This window comes from Labeo rohita, chromosome 8 (genome assembly GCF_022985175.1).
Source record: "Labeo rohita strain BAU-BD-2019 chromosome 8, IGBB_LRoh.1.0, whole genome shotgun sequence".
In the NCBI taxonomy this organism is placed as follows: Eukaryota; Metazoa; Chordata; class Actinopteri; order Cypriniformes; family Cyprinidae; genus Labeo; species Labeo rohita.
The window spans coordinates 24,450,284-24,465,975 of record NC_066876.1 but is presented as its reverse complement, the minus strand read 5'-3'; the positions used below and the strand labels follow the sequence as shown (position 1 = coordinate 24,465,975).

Below are 15,692 nucleotides of genomic sequence, written 5' to 3'. Positions count from 1 at the left end.
CAGTTTAAACACTATGAAATATACTGGGGAATCAAACCACAAGACATTTTGCAAATGATTTACATATGTTCCCTTAACTTTTTTTTTATTTTTTAAGTTTATTAGAACTAGACTTAGCCATATAATGAACTGAGCAGGAAAAAAAAAAATAAACGACTGTAGACTATTTTTTGGGGACAGTCTGCCCCCTTTTGGAGAGGATGAGGATCCCACTAATCAAAATTCTCATTTTTGGATGAACTGTCCTTTCAGGTTTCAAATAATTACTAAATATCACAACTGAGACTATAGAAAACAGCACTCCAAAAAACTGAAATGAGTACATTTTATTGTTTCATGTAATCAGAGCTCTACACTCAGAAGCCTTTAAGACTTCAACTTTAAGTTTTATATGTTTTAGAATTTTAAACTTTTAGTTTTATACAGTCAGAGAAAATAATTATTCATAATTTCACATTTTACACACTAATTTGATTGACCTTAAAGATTTAATCATTTTATTGTCATTATGTATGATTTACCTAATTTGGACTCTAAAACATGAGCTAAAGCGACAACGACAAGACTAAATAGAACAAAAAACCCAATTAGTAATAGTAAGTTCTAACTTAAAAGTGCAGTTAGTGCGGGATACAGAAGTGATCACACAGGTGAGTGAAAGTGCGGTATATTTTAAGCTGTACGTTTCAGGGAAAAGCTTTTTTTTTTTTTAGCTGATTAGGAAATCATTAATCGTTACATTTTCTTTTTCACATTCATAGTCATTTTCACCCGTAAGTGCTCATACTGTAGAGCTCTTGTTATATTGCTTAAGTCTATTTGCCTTTCTTGGCTTTGATCTTCCGGAGGTAGAACTCCAGTTCTTTTCCTTCCAAGATGTATCCGTCTGCTCGGCCACACTGCCCAGGCCTGGACGCAATACAGGCTGACACAGCAGAACAGCAAAAAACAAACTTAGATGCATTGTCACTCTTTGACTGATTAAACAAAGGTTTGTCTTTGACTGAGACCAGTCCAACTGGTTATGTACAATGCAGGAAAAACAAAAAAAAATGGGTGAGAGACCACAGTTTGGTCTTGTTTCTTGTTCTAATGGGACATGCCTCAAATGATAATAAAAATGAGAACATCCTGTGATATTACTAAATCAGTCAGCAAGGATTAGTGTGCATACTGTAATGTTTATTTGCTTTGGATTGAATGGACTAATGGGAATGTGTCACTTCTAGCTAATGCTGTTGAGAAAACAACTGCCGATGACCAGTTTAAGAAAGTGGAGATGATTGTGAAAGGAAAACTCACCGAGAAGCTTGCCTTGCAGGAACTGCTCCTCCAGCAAACTGCTAATCTTGCTCTTCTTCCTGCGTCCATCAATCTTCTTCTGAACCTTCTTTGACCGCTTCTTGTTCAAGATCTCTTCCTCTTCTGGAGTCTGAAGGATGAAGATACATATGTAAATTTACAAAAGCAACTCCTCAAAATACTCAGTTATCTCGTATTTCTTTTTACGCACTTAAAAGCTTCAAGAGATTTAGATTCTGGTGTTGTACATGGTGTGGATTGTTGGAGTTTAATTAGAAAACGATATTGGTTAATTCTTGCTTAAGATGCCGAACTAACCCATAGTGCACTTCTAAAGTTGCGCAATTTGAAGTCTAAAGGTGGATTTAAAAGTGTTTCTGCGTTATTTCGATTTCATAAAGTTTAACAATTCTCAAATGTGTTGCATTGCCAGTCTCTCTGTTGCTTATGTCAACATAAATGTCAAAACTTGCATTGTAGCAACCATACAAAGATGACACACTGGAGCTTGTGGTTTTGGAAAAGCTTGTCATTTTATGTGCAATATGCATGCAAGGGTCTATGAACTGTCTGAGGCGGTTCAATCTCTAATAATAGACATGGCTCATCTATTTATACTGTGAGCTGTGAAATGAAAGCTTACCAGCTTCGCCCCTTTCTTACGGCCCAGTGGAATGGCGTAGTGACCTTCATACCACTGCCTGAACGGTGCGCTGTCCACCAGAACAATGCAATTCTTCACCAGGGTCTTGGTTCTCACAAGCTCATTGTTGGAGGCATTGTACACAACGTCAATGATCCTGGTTTTGCGAGTGCAACCTGTGAGTTAGAGTGACAAAATCACATGTACTTTTAATTATTATAAAAAAAAAACAGAACTTCCAGAGTAGAACTTCACTAATGTCATGTTTGGATTTGCTCACAGAGAATAAATAATTCACATGGCATGATGTATGGCATGTGTAAAAACGGAAAAATGTCCATGCAACCCATGAGACAGACATTTAAGAACAGGTCAATTCAACAGTTTTCCCTGCGCAAGCAAATTGTTTTGTTTAACAGTGATGTGTTACATCAGAGACTTCACGCAAAATTTATGAGAAAATTTCCAGGCACCACTTCCATGACCTCAGTCTAAAAGCATTTCATGGTTTTAATACTTCTAAACACACTGACACAGACTCAGGGTCCTGACAACCAATAAAAATATTAGTTAGCAAGACCTCTGAAAGTTAGGGGGTGAAAACATATGAAAACGCACAGATTTTGCCTACACATTTAAAAGGTCAATAAAGTTATTCAATAGAGCTGGTTAGTTTGTAGTTCTAAAACCTAAGGGGTCATCACATGATCTTTTGGCATATAAGAGGTCTTTGTACCATTAGAACATCCTGCAGGTTACATAGCTTACATAGAGGATCAGAACGAGGGTTGAAAATAATCATTACTCCACATTTATTTATTTCTTTTTTGTGCAGTAATATTTATTAAAGGGTTATTAAAGGGTTTCTTACTAAAACACATCGATTCACTACTGGAGGCCTTTATTCACCCCCCCGTGTGGAGCACTTTTTATTAAGGACGGATGCGCTTTATTGGACTTGTTTAGAACTGATAAAGAGAAACCGCATTATAAAGCTTGAAGGTGCCAAAACAATTTTTAATATAACTCTGATTGTATTCGCCTGAAAAAAGGAAGTCATATATACCTAGGATGCCTTGAGGGTGAGTAAATAATGGTCTAATTTTAATTGTTGGGTGAACTAACCGTTTAACATTACAAGTAAACCTCACGGAACATATTAAAATAATGAAAAAAAAAAACATGTCATGATCCTTTTAATTTCCAAGTGATAATTAATGATGATGAATTTATAAATTACCAAATAAAGGAATCGTTAACAACATTAATGAATAAAGTGACAAATGTGACCCTGGACAACAAAACCGTAGCACGGGTATATTTGTAGTAATAGCCAACAATACATAGTATGTGTGAAAATTTTTCTTTTATGCCAAAAATCTTTAGGATATCAAGTAAAGGTCATGTGCCATGAAGATATTTAGCAAATTTCCTACCGTAAATATATCAAAACTTAATTTTTTGATTAGTAATATGCATCGCTAAGAACTTCATTAGGACAACTTTAAAAGCGATTTTCTCAATATTTTGATTTTTAAATAGTTGTATCTCAGTCAAATATTGTCCTATCCTAACAAACATACATGAATGGAAAGCTTATTTATTAAGCTTTAAGATGATGCATAAATCTAAATTTAAAAAAAATGATGACTGGTTTTGTTCTCCAGGGTCACTAATAAAGGATATGCAGAATAAATAACAATAATTTAGTATGTAAACTTGCAATGTCTGCTTAATATTGACAGTTTTAGGTCAATGAGAAATGTAGATTTAATCTTAAATACTATAGTTGAAAAAAAAAAAAAAAAAAAAAAAAAAAAAAAAAAAAGAACAAAACATAACACAAATCTGAACTTGCTGACATAACATTTGAATTGCTTTTGGAGTTTGAATAATAGGGAGAATAGGGAGAATAAGGAGAAAATAATAATAAGAAAAGGAGGAAAGAAAGAAAGAAAGAAAGAAAGAAAGAAAGAAAGAAAAAGAAAGAAAGAAAGAAATAAGTGCACTCACACTCAGAGCCCCAGGCGAAGTTCCCGCTGTCCAGTCTCAGTGCGCGGTATTTCTTATTGCCTCCCCGCACACGCACTGTGTGAATACGGCGGGGACCGATCTAAAGAGTTCCCAAAATATTATTACAATAATTTGTTTTTGTGTATATTCAACGTATTTACGTTATATTAATTTATGTCTATAATTGATGCTATTAACAACATATTGTATTAAACCACTTAGGAAAGTAGACTGCGTCTCTGCAGTTATCAAAACCACACAAAATGACGCACATATCCCGATGCTTATTTTTGACGCGCGTCAACAAAAGTCTCGCACCTTTGTGTTGGCAGGAGGGCGGCCCAGTTCATACTTCCTTTTCTTATGGTAGGGCTTCCTTTTCCCACCAGTTTTACGACGCTTGTGCCAGTGATCCCTGGAGATACCTGAAGAGAACAGAGATGAAAAACACAAGCAAATAAACTGACATGATGCATGCACCTAAACGTCATTACTTTAAATTCCTAATAGGAAGTAATGCTCTGCTGTATTTGCAGGAAATAAGCTGCTTATAAACTGCAATGCACCTGTCGCGAATATTGCGAGGCTTGATTTGAGTATATGGTTCAGTTAATTAATATTAATACGTGATTTTGGCGAATGTGTTTGTAGTGCAAAACTGAAACGGGAAGAGCTGTAGACTAAAAATAGCTATTGACAGCGATAAGCAGTGAGCACCGCAAAAACGCCAGTCCTGAGCTGTTTATTCACATCTCAAACACTTTATATTATGGTCATATTGTGATTGTAAATTTAAGGTTTATAAAGTGTTGACAAGGCTGAAGAAAGACCTGCGTAATTGAGGTTATTCAGTCGACGTTACGAAATACTCACCCATTCCTGGGTGCTGTCGACGCTAATTATCGCGGGAATTTGCGAGAACATCGGCAGCTGCAGTCAAGATACGTAAATGGTGCCATCTAGTGCACTTCACTATTGTTAACAGAGACACACAAAGCTGTTTTACGATGCAGATAAATTAATAAGCTTCCATCTTGGAGTTTAAAGTCAAATTACACTTTATTTACAATTCTGGTAATTTCGGTTAATGACATAAAGCTCCAAAATGCAAAAAGTAATAATAAGACATGTCACATCTTTATTGGATAAGTCATATTTACAACCCAAACTAGATACGAGGTCAGTGGTGTAACCAAATTTTCAGTCCTGATGACTAAATATAACTGCAATGCGAAAACCAATGGACAAGTTGGTCTGTCAAAGGACGGGTGATTCCTCCGCTCATCATGTAGAATTACTCTGTTAAGACTTCTTGCTTTTCCTGGTTACATAGCTCTGGTAGTAAAAGTTGCTGAAAAGTATAATGAGGCTGACGAGGTATGCAAACACAACCATATTCATGGAATCAGGGAAGTCACACTCAGCGAAGAGGTTGTATCCAGTGTGAATAGTCAGCAGGACAAACTGGACCTGTAATGAGAGGTTATTTAACAGCCCTGTTTATGTGTTGTTTGTTTTAATCTTATGGATCCCTATATTGAATTCAAATATTATAATTTGAATGAGTGAAACAAAGGCTCTGATAGACTAAAAGAGTCTTTTCAAATGACCAGATTACTAATATGTGTTTATTTACCAGCTGCAGTGAGGTGAGATAGCGCTTCCACCATAGATATTTCTGCATGTGAGGCCCCAGGGACGCCAGGCCATAGTAAGAATACATCACAATATGAACAAAGGTGTTCAGCAGCCCAATAAAAAATGCTGAAAGAATAAGAAAAAAAAAAAATACATTGAGTATTATGTTATATAATGTTAACACAGAGGAAAAGTTTAGTCTAGTCTAGGTTTATTAGTTCAGTGTTCAACTTGTGTGTATTATTATTAATAATTTAATCTTAGACATATTTCTGACTTACATTGACCACCTGCCAAATATTTAACTCCTGCCCACCAGTTGAAGATCATAGTTCCATGATGATACACATGTAGAAATGTGAGCTGGCTGTTCTTTTTTCTCAGGATAAAAAAAATCTGAATGTGAAAATTGAGAAAGCATCTGTCTTTGAACTGTGCGTGTACAACAGGTGTGTATACAGATGAGATCAAAAGTTTAGATACACTTGCAGAATCTGTAAAATGTTAATTATTCTACCAAAATAAGAGGGATCATACAAAATGCGTTATTTTTTTAGTACTGACTTGAATAAGATAGTTCGCATAAGACGTTTACATTTAGTCCACAAGAAAAAATAAGTTGAATTTAGAAAAATCATGTCTTTTGAAAATCATATTTCTCATGTTACAAAAACAGCATTCTTCCATCTTAGAAACATTGCCAAGCTACAACGTAGTGTTCTTTGTCTGTTTGATTATGTCATTAATTGATCTTTACCATACATCTCTGCCATATGTACATCAACTTGACATAGTCACCAGTCAACCATATGTATTGTGAAAAGCGCTATACAAATAAATTTGGATTGAATAAAATTGAATAAAAATGACCCTGTTCAAAAGTTTACATACGCTTGATTCGCTGTCTTTTTTTGTGATAGTGATAGTTGTTCATGAGTCCCTTGTTTGTCCTGAACAGTTAAAGTGCCTGCTGTTCTTCAGAAAAATTCTTCAGGTCCCACAAATTCTTTGGTTTTTCAGCATTTTTGTGTATTTGAGCCCTTTCCAACAATAACTGTATGATTTTGAGATCCATCTTTTCACACTGAGGACAACTGACAGACTCATGCAACTGTTACAGAAGGTTCAAAGGCTCACTGATGCTTCAGAAGGAAAAACGATGCATTAAGAGCCAGGGGTGTAAACTTTTGAGCAGAATGAGGATGTGTACATTTTTCTTATTTTGCCTAAATATCACTAAACCAAAAAAAAATAAAAAAAAAATCACAGCTGTGGATCATTCAGGTAACAACACCGTATTAAGAATCAAGCATACTTTTAAACGGGGTAATTTGTATAAGTTCAACTATTATTTTCTCTTGTGGACTATATGTATACGTCTTTTATATGAAATATCTTATTCAGGTCAGTACTAAATAAAAACATGCATTTTGCATGATCCCTCCTCTTTTGGTAAAATAATTAATATTTTGCAGATTCTGCAAGGGGTATGTAAACTTTTGACATCAACTGTACGTGCAATAATGCAATAAAATAGTAAAACTTACTGTATCACTAAGCTCAATCACTTTAGAGAAAAAGAACCACCAGCATACACTGGCCATCTGAAAAGGTACAGTAATACATAGGAAACAAATGCATGTTTACTGGAATGTAAATATAATAAAGTAATGGGTCAATTCGATTATGATTTGGAAAACATGAAAACATGATTTGGAAAAAGAAAGTGAGACAGATGTAATCACCCTCATTCCTAGTGGACTGCGGCTGTAGTCCACAGGTTGACACAGATAACTGTAGTTTGCCAGCCAAGATGTGACCATGAACTGTGAAAAGAAAACTGGATTTTAGATTTGATGACTAGGGTATTAGGACTTGGACTGAATTAGAGTATGTATATATGACACACATAATGTACCTCATGGAACATGTAAATGGACAAACCGACCATGGCAAAGTTGTACACAATAAGCACTGCTTTTAGGTCCACTGGTTCTTTGTTTTTCATAAGCTTGGGTCCGATCCAAATAATAACAAGATAGCACAAAAATATACAGATGACTGGTACAGGAGAGTAGACTAGAAGCCATGGGTCCGTCCGCTTGTCTAAAATAACATAGAAAACACAAAGAGTTCGGCAAATTATTATATTCGTATTTTACAATGTAACGTTTTTATGTACTTATATTATACAAGTATTACTCCATGTAGATAGTAAATTACAAGGTATAGAAATAAATCATGCTTAAAAAAAATAAATACCTCCATTTTCAAGAATCCAGCGATGCATGGACTCCATTCTCTGCCACGCTGATTCCATAGTGGACCCTAATATAGGATTGCTTTATAATTAATAAGTCTATTTACTGTAGCAGAAGAGGAGAAAACACGTAAAAACAAGAGTTATTATTACCACTACTACTTTTTGCTCTCTTACTCTCTCTATATTTATTTCCTTATACTTTGCATACTTCTACGTTACCATAGTATATCCCGTATTTGCACGTTGTAAATAAAATCCGATATACTGCGAAGAGTTGCATACCTTCCGCGTTAAGGAAACAAGTTTTGCAACACACCGATTTGAGGTCTTGTCTTTGAGTGATACCTTTAACCTATGCAGGTAACGTTAGTGCTATTTATGCAACTTAATTTTAATAAATAAGCGTCTAACCAAATGAGAAAAAAATTGTATAGCGTGCGTTTTCATTAGCAGCAGTTATCTTATTATCCGTGTTTGGATTATTTCGCATTTTGCAAAGTTTGCAATCAGCATAAATTCACCGGTGAACTTACCTGGGGAGAAAGTACAAACGTATCACACTGAGGGAAAGATTTCAGTCAGTCGCACAGTTAGATGGGAACTTTAAACTGAATCATTTGAGTAACGTGGAAGATGGGGTATTATCAGCTGTTATGCAGAAGTACACTGAACTGTTGGAGAAAAACTTCGGACTACACCTAGACTTCATGACTAGTTTTATTTCACAGTTAAAAGTCCCAGTGCGTTTGAAAAAAACAGATACATTAATCTGAACTTTACACAAACAGACCAAAGGATACATTTAACAGCGCTTTAGAGCTACAAAGTATTTTTCCTCAAGTGTTATATTAGAAATAATCTTAGGTTTGTTACAGAAAATATATACATTGACTCTTATTTTGACATTGTAGTATCTGAGAGGGAAGTACATTCAGGGCGCGGAGAATTAAATTTACATGACTATGTAATTAAATTTATCTGTCTGGCTAAACGCTGTTAAATTAAAAGTATGCTGGAAAAAAAAAAAAAAACAGAAAATGCGTTATGAAATCAGGTCAGATTTATTTAAAAATATTATTCATATTACACATTCATTATTTATTTAAAAACACAACTCATAAAACATTAAATCTTTAGGTACTATGAGTTATTATATGGGACTGTCTTGACATAATAGCAAATTTACATGATGACTACAGTACGTATTGACCATATCAAAAATCATAAACCTTAATATACAAACAAGCTTCTGTCAACAGTTTTGGTGTTTGGCTGTTGTCTTTGCAGTAGAAAAGAATTTACTGATGCAGAGTTGTTTGGGTCCTTCGTTAGTAGAAGCACCCTTAGGCTTTTTTATTTTGTTTGACTGTTTCTCAGGGCTGGGTTTTCTCTTCTTTTCCTGAAAGAGTGTGAAAGAGGGTTTGCACTTACACCACCATTTGGTCAGTTACCTGGATGCGTGGCCATATTGGCGATACTCGGATGTAAACAACACCATGGATTGCACGTTTAATGTACTACAAAGTACGTCATTCTGCTAACTGATGCTGTCTAAACCACTGAAAAAATGTGTGGAAGCAAATAAATCATATAGATAAAGACTTAGTAAGCAGGAAAGGGCGCAATATTTTGACAAACTAAATTTAGTAGTTACTGGTAAAGATACGCACAAGCAGTATTAAGATATGAGACTAATATTTCACCTACCTGACCGGAAATAAGAACAAACACGAATGTTGATTTTCTTGCCCTGGAAATTTCCGTGAAACTATAGTACTCCAAATGTTTTTCCCGGTCCATCCAATTAGTACAGCCCAAAACATGACAATAATTGACCATTTTCAGCAGCAATAATCAGCAAAATATGCGAGTTTCATTCAGTTCAGTGGCATTGTTTACATTCAGTGCCACCAATATGGCCGATTGATGAAAACCCTCTATATCAATCAAGAAATTATACGAAAATACCAAACCTGCAAAATCAGGAAAACTTACCTTGCTGTCCACCTTGCTTGAAGATTCATAGAGCTTCATAATCTGTGTAATTTAATATACAAGATGATTACATACATGCGAATGACAGCGACAACATGATTTATGAATGCATTTCTTGAACACACAAACATTTTTAAAATGTTTTAGGTTACAACTCTGGTTAGTGTGGCCTTGCTGTGACACCTATGAAAATACACACAACCTTTTTAACCCCAGTGGATACAGCTGCCTCCTTCAGAGCAGATTTAGTGAGCCAGCAGGTCTTCTGCTCTTTATCTCCTTCTGACCAGTCAGACACACGCGCGGAAAACACAATATAGGTTTGATGGATGTGGGAGAAAATATGCACCACCTGACAGAGAACATTAAAGACATGGATGAATATCAAACACCTGCATTGTAACTGAACATGCACATCACTGCCAAAGATGCAAATCATACATCTGTTGAGTAAATTTTGAAAACACCCACCTCTCCAACAAACTTCACTGAGTTAGCATCTAGAGATTTTTCCAGCAGTTTTTGCATCATGTCACATATCAAGGCTTTATATTTTTTCTCAGAGATGTCAGCCTCCAGGAGCATGCTGGGTAGCTCCCACATCCCTGCCAAGAGTCCTGCAACACATCCATATAATCCAAAATCATATTTTTCATATTTTCTATTCTATTTTTCTCGTTCACCCAGCCAAAACTACAGTTTCACCTTTGCTTGGTCTTTGAGTGAGCAGATATTCCATCTCTTCTCCAGCTCGCTGACGTTCCACCACACAGGTTAGGGTTTGCTCCACACGTGGAGCCTTTTTAACAGGCTTTCTTGGATAATTCTGCACCCCGAGTTGAGGATTCCAGTCCTCTGACAGACACAAACCACAGCTGCCAGCAGCCACTGTCAGAGAATATAAACATACATTAGACACTGCTTTTGATTTGAAGAGCTGATGTATGAAGTCTTCAACAAGAGATTTTACAACTTACAACAATTCTCTATGTCAGGAACTGAGGTGTTGAGCTTTGAGACAAGTTTACTTATAAGTCTTTTAGAGTCAGTCTCTTGTTTAATGCTTGCCTACATTACAAAACACATAAAATATGATATATAATAGGTCATTTGACAGTTTTACAAGGAAGTATTTCGATAAGAGCTGCTCAGCAGTACCTTCCTGAAGGCACGGCAGTGGGTTTGAATGGGACACTGACTGCACAGAGGGGATTTCGGGGTGCAGACTGTGGCCCCTAATTCCATCACAGCTTGATTAAAGTCTCCAGGTCTCTCTGGGTCGACAAGTGTATCAGCAATTTTCCTGAACAGACCACATCACAATTAAATCAAACATTATACAACTTAGATCTAGATTTGCTTAACAGCACATCAACTTGATGGAACTTTACGTACCACAAAGCATCTGTTACAGCAGGACTAGTGCTGTCTGCTCCTATGGCTCGAACGCGACACAGAACTCGAATGACATTTCCATCAACTGCACCTGTCACCTGGAGAACAACAAACACCATTGCAACAAATAAATAAATAGTTACTGCTAAATATTTACAGTGTTTAATACCCCGACAATGCAATGCTGCCCAATGTGATCTGCGGCACGTTATCAGTGGATCACACAAGTAAATTCATTCTAATAAAGGAGTAGTTCACCCAAAGACAGGCATTACAAAAGTTACTCACAAATAGATCCTCTGCAGTGAATGGGTAGCATCAGAATGAGAGTCCAAACACCTGATAAAAGCATCACAATAATTCAGAAGTAATCCACACGAATCTAGTCTATCAATAATGTCTTGTGAAGAGAAGAACTGTGTGCTTGTAATAAACAAATCCATCATTAAGATGCTTTTAACTTCAAACTGCTGCTTCCAGCTAAAATACAAATCCTCCATCCATAATATTGCTTTCTCAAGTGAAAAAAATTCATCTTGTCTGAATCAGGAGAAAAATATGCACAAATAAAGCAGAGTTTACAAACAGTCCAAAACAGTTCTAAACTGTTTGGTTTATCTTGTGAGAGAACAACAGGGGATGGAAGAAGCATAATCATGGATTATGGACTGGTATTTTAGCCAGAAGCGACAGCTTGACGTTCAAAATGTCTTCATGATGGATTTCACAAGATGTTAATTTAAGACGGGAGTTGTGTGAATCACTTGTAGATTATTATGTTTTTATCAGCTGTTTGGCACCCATTCACTGCAGAGTATCCATTGGTGAGCAAGTGACGTAATGCTAAATTTCCAGAGGTGGAGAGTAGAAGTATTTTTGCTTTACTCAAATAAATTTAAAAAGTATCTGTACTTATCAGTGTTTTCCTTTAGAAAACTTTGACTTCACTACATTCCAAAGCATAAAAAAGCATACGTTTTACTAGACTACATTTCATAAATAAAAGTTGTTGGATTTTTTTACATTTAATAAATAAGAACATTAAAAACGTAGCACTTTAGTAACTTTTCAGAACTTGAAAAGTACTATAAAAGCAGAGTACTTCACTACTGTCTGCCTCATGAAACTCATTTACATCTTAGATGGCCTAAGGGTGAGTACATTTCAGCTATCAAATGTATTAACAAAACAAAGTTACCTGTCCAAGTGCAATAGAGCTGATCGCCCCGGCAGTGTAACGTCCAACCCCAGGGAGCTGTTTTAGTAGTCCTGCTGTGGTCTTTGGCATCTGTCCATCCAGTTCTGACACTACCTATTGTAAGAATCATTATGTATCTTGTGCAGATATGTGCAGATTACATAAATATAAGAGTAAATATATAAATCATATCTAAACTCTGCATTACTGTGTTTAAACCTACTTTCTGAGCACCTTCATGCAGCCTTCGTCCTCGAGAGTAGTATCCAAGACCCGCCCACATTTGGTTCACTTCCTGCAGGGAGACAATAACACACTACTGTCAGATGCTCACTATGTTTCTGTCTGTTTATTTTGTGTATGTCTATGGATTTAACTATCACCTCCAGTGTAGCTGCAGCAAGTTTTTCCACAGTCGGCCATCTCTAAAAATAAAGACGCAGAAACAGCATAAAATGTGGCATTCCAGAGGTACTGTGAGAGGAGAAGTCAGTCAGCTCGCCTACCTTCATCCATCTGTTATAGTAGTCTATCACTGTGGCAACTTGAGTCTGTTGTAACATGATTTCTGAGACCCACACTAAGAACGGCATGAGAAAAAAAAATAAAGAAATAAAAATTGAAGAAAGGATTCTGATCAGCTTTGAAAAAGGTTATGATCATCATGACATTAAAGCAGTTTTCTCATACCTCCATATGTCCTTATATTAACGTCTGGTTCTGTCATAGCCTAAAAGGACAAAATACAAACACCAAAACAAAAAAGGACCAAAAAAAGGATTATTTTGCTGCTCATGAAATGCAATGAAACATGGCCTAATGGTTAGAGAGCCTGGCTTGTAACCCAAAGGTCACTGGTTCAATTCCTGCATTGGCAGGAATTGAAGGTGGGGACTGTGAATGAACAGCACTCTTTCCACCTTCAATACCATGACTGAAGTGCCCTTGAGCAAGGCACCGTTCCCCCAATTGCTCCCAGGCACTGGAGCAATGGCTGCCCACTGCTCCGGGTGTGTGTGTGTGTTTTTATACACAAACAATTTACCAGTGTGAAACATATTTTTAGGCCTACAATGAAACATTTTCTTCCTGCAATGCATTAAACTAGCATAGAAATGCTGATAACTTTTCATGAGCATCTCATCTCAGCTGTAGCTGTATATGATGGCAAAAAGCATGGTCAGGTAACAAAAATTACGTACGTTAGTCTTTTAGATTGTTTTTTTTTTTTTACTAATTAAGAATATGAGATGTCTTTACCAGTGTCCTCCAGGGAAGCTCTCTTTTATTTTGATCATACCACTGCAGAAGTTGAGAGCGAAAAAGAGAGATTTCAGTTGGATCATGGAAAAAGTGGTATGATGAGGGTTCAGTTTCAGATGGTTCCTCTGGTGGAAATAAGAAATCAATACAAACGCAAACATTATAACATTTTAAAGGCAAACATCAAGTTGCCTTTATGTATAAAGCACAAACTGGACCACTCACCTTCTTTAACAGCAGGCTTTGATTTCTTCTTATTGCTGGATTTGATCACCTCTGTGTTTTCTAGAGCTGCTCTCTTCCCCTTCTGCACTGCAGATCTTAACCTGCTCATAGCGCTAAACCTATCTTTTACTAATTAATAACAAACCTGTTGGACACTTAAAACTCCCTTAAAACTTTAAAATAAAATCAAGCACAAACGTATCTGCACATGGTCGCTATTATAGAACAAAGTAGAACGAATACAACATCAGAGCGTTAAAAACGACATATATTACAATAATATTATTGACAGTAAGAGACGAGCATGTTTTCACAACATGCAGCAGCACCGCTCCCGCCTTGTTTGACTTCCTGAAAGGCGGGGCGTCTTTGAACCAATAGCTGATTTTGGAACGCCTCGTCACTGCATATTTAAAGAAGGAGGCGTGGTCAAGAGCTTTTTTTTTAAGCCTAGTAAACCACTAGTGATTATAAATTTCATTTTATTTTTATGTAAATTTCACATTCATAAATGCAAGTTTACAAAGTGCAAACCTCTTTTTTTAGTCCTTGAAAAAGACATTAAAATGTATATAGATGTGATGTCAAAATCTAAAAATAGTAAAGCGGTTAAAACGATTAATATATGCTCATCCCTTAACATTTTCACATAAAATAAGGTTATTTAATGGTGCTAATCAGCAAAGTACATTTCTGTATTAACATTTCATTGTAATATCATATGGAATGTAAATATTTGTGCAAGATATATTTGTCGGTAAACTGCTTATGTACCCTCTCTTGTTTTGTTTTTTTTGTTTGTTTTTTGTTTTTTTTCTCCTCTTCTTGTTCCTTGTTCCTTTATTCTGAGGCGTGTGAAATGTGTTTTGTTATACAGTGAGTTATGGCATTGTACATGCTATTTGTTGTTAATAAATCATTGAAAACAAAAAAACAAAAACACTAGTGAATAAAAAGACAGAGATGGAACCTCCAGTTACATATTGCATTCAATTATATAAGGGTCGTTCCACAAAATTGTTTTTTTCCACTTAATATTAAAATAAAATAAGTTTAATCAATATTTTTTAAATATCCATGAAATGAAAACACCTTAAATGACAAGAAATTGTATTGTCCCATCTCAGGCCAATGTAATTTATTATTTTATGACTATTTTTCAACGCTGTTACCGACACAAGCGTTACTAGATGCTATAGTTTAATTAAAACTCATATGCCACTGTATAATATAGGCGTTAGCACAATAATATACAGAGGATGACCTTTAAAATGTCAGAATTTTACACGGACAATCTTTAAAAACAGGGTCAAACCTAATCCCTGTTACCCACATGTCAAAACCTGTTATTTTAAAAAGTAACAGGTTGACAGTAACAGGTTTGATGATTTCAAACAAATTTGCTAATTGCTAGCTAATAGTCAATTTCACAAAAGCGCATAATGTACACTTTGAAAAGACTTTACTTGTAGATATTAATTATATTAAATGTACATTTTAAAAATGGTAACAGGATTGACATTGCACAATGACAATGTGACTATATTTAGAACAATATGCAAATTTGATTTTTATCAATAGATAAATAGATTTTTCTTTTTTTCTTTTTTTATCTATCTGTTTATATGCATACTATAATTTCCATACTTTGTTATGATGCTTACATCACATATATATTACAATCTATTTTAGAATTTAATGCTTGCGTTTCAAGTGAACGCATATTGAATTGACCCAAAGAAACATTGAAGACTGTT

At 35.6% G+C, this 15,692-nt stretch overlaps 3 protein-coding genes across 4 annotated transcripts; all 3 read right to left on the bottom strand.

Moving 5' to 3' along the window:
- Positions 1 to 311: 311 nt before the first annotated feature.
- Positions 312 to 4,945, bottom strand: rps8b (ribosomal protein S8b). Its single transcript, XM_051117001.1, has 6 exons — positions 4,832 to 4,945; positions 4,277 to 4,383; positions 3,959 to 4,058; positions 1,946 to 2,121; positions 1,303 to 1,432; positions 312 to 925 (listed from the first exon to the last, which is right to left on the bottom strand). The coding sequence occupies exons 1-6, from the start codon at positions 4,833 to 4,835 to the stop codon at positions 816 to 818; spliced, it is 627 nt and encodes a 208-aa protein (XP_050972958.1). The 5' UTR covers positions 4,836 to 4,945; the 3' UTR covers positions 312 to 815.
- Positions 4,946 to 5,051: 106 nt separating this feature from the next.
- elovl8b (ELOVL fatty acid elongase 8b) lies at positions 5,052 to 8,560 on the bottom strand. 2 transcript variants are annotated; one of them, XM_051116996.1, is made up of 8 exons: positions 8,393 to 8,560; positions 7,859 to 7,962; positions 7,515 to 7,702; positions 7,342 to 7,422; positions 7,144 to 7,200; positions 5,878 to 5,992; positions 5,595 to 5,722; positions 5,052 to 5,428 (listed from the first exon to the last, which is right to left on the bottom strand). In XM_051116996.1, the coding sequence occupies exons 2-8, from the start codon at positions 7,914 to 7,916 to the stop codon at positions 5,261 to 5,263; spliced, it is 795 nt and encodes a 264-aa protein (XP_050972953.1). In that variant the 5' UTR covers positions 7,917 to 7,962; positions 8,393 to 8,560; the 3' UTR covers positions 5,052 to 5,260. The 2 variants fall into 2 exon arrangements, with proteins under 2 accessions (XP_050972953.1, XP_050972952.1); XM_051116995.1 differs by having other exon boundaries at positions 5,055 to 5,428; positions 7,859 to 7,924.
- A 317-nt stretch (positions 8,561 to 8,877) lies between these two features.
- Positions 8,878 to 14,316, bottom strand: mutyh (mutY DNA glycosylase). Its single transcript, XM_051116989.1, has 15 exons — positions 13,936 to 14,316; positions 13,708 to 13,835; positions 13,138 to 13,177; positions 12,954 to 13,027; positions 12,831 to 12,872; positions 12,671 to 12,742; positions 12,448 to 12,561; positions 11,250 to 11,347; positions 11,013 to 11,157; positions 10,832 to 10,922; positions 10,560 to 10,742; positions 10,326 to 10,471; positions 10,057 to 10,206; positions 9,855 to 9,896; positions 8,878 to 9,258 (listed from the first exon to the last, which is right to left on the bottom strand). The coding sequence occupies exons 1-15, from the start codon at positions 14,042 to 14,044 to the stop codon at positions 9,112 to 9,114; spliced, it is 1,581 nt and encodes a 526-aa protein (XP_050972946.1). The 5' UTR covers positions 14,045 to 14,316; the 3' UTR covers positions 8,878 to 9,111.
- Positions 14,317 to 15,692: the final 1,376 nt, after the last annotated feature.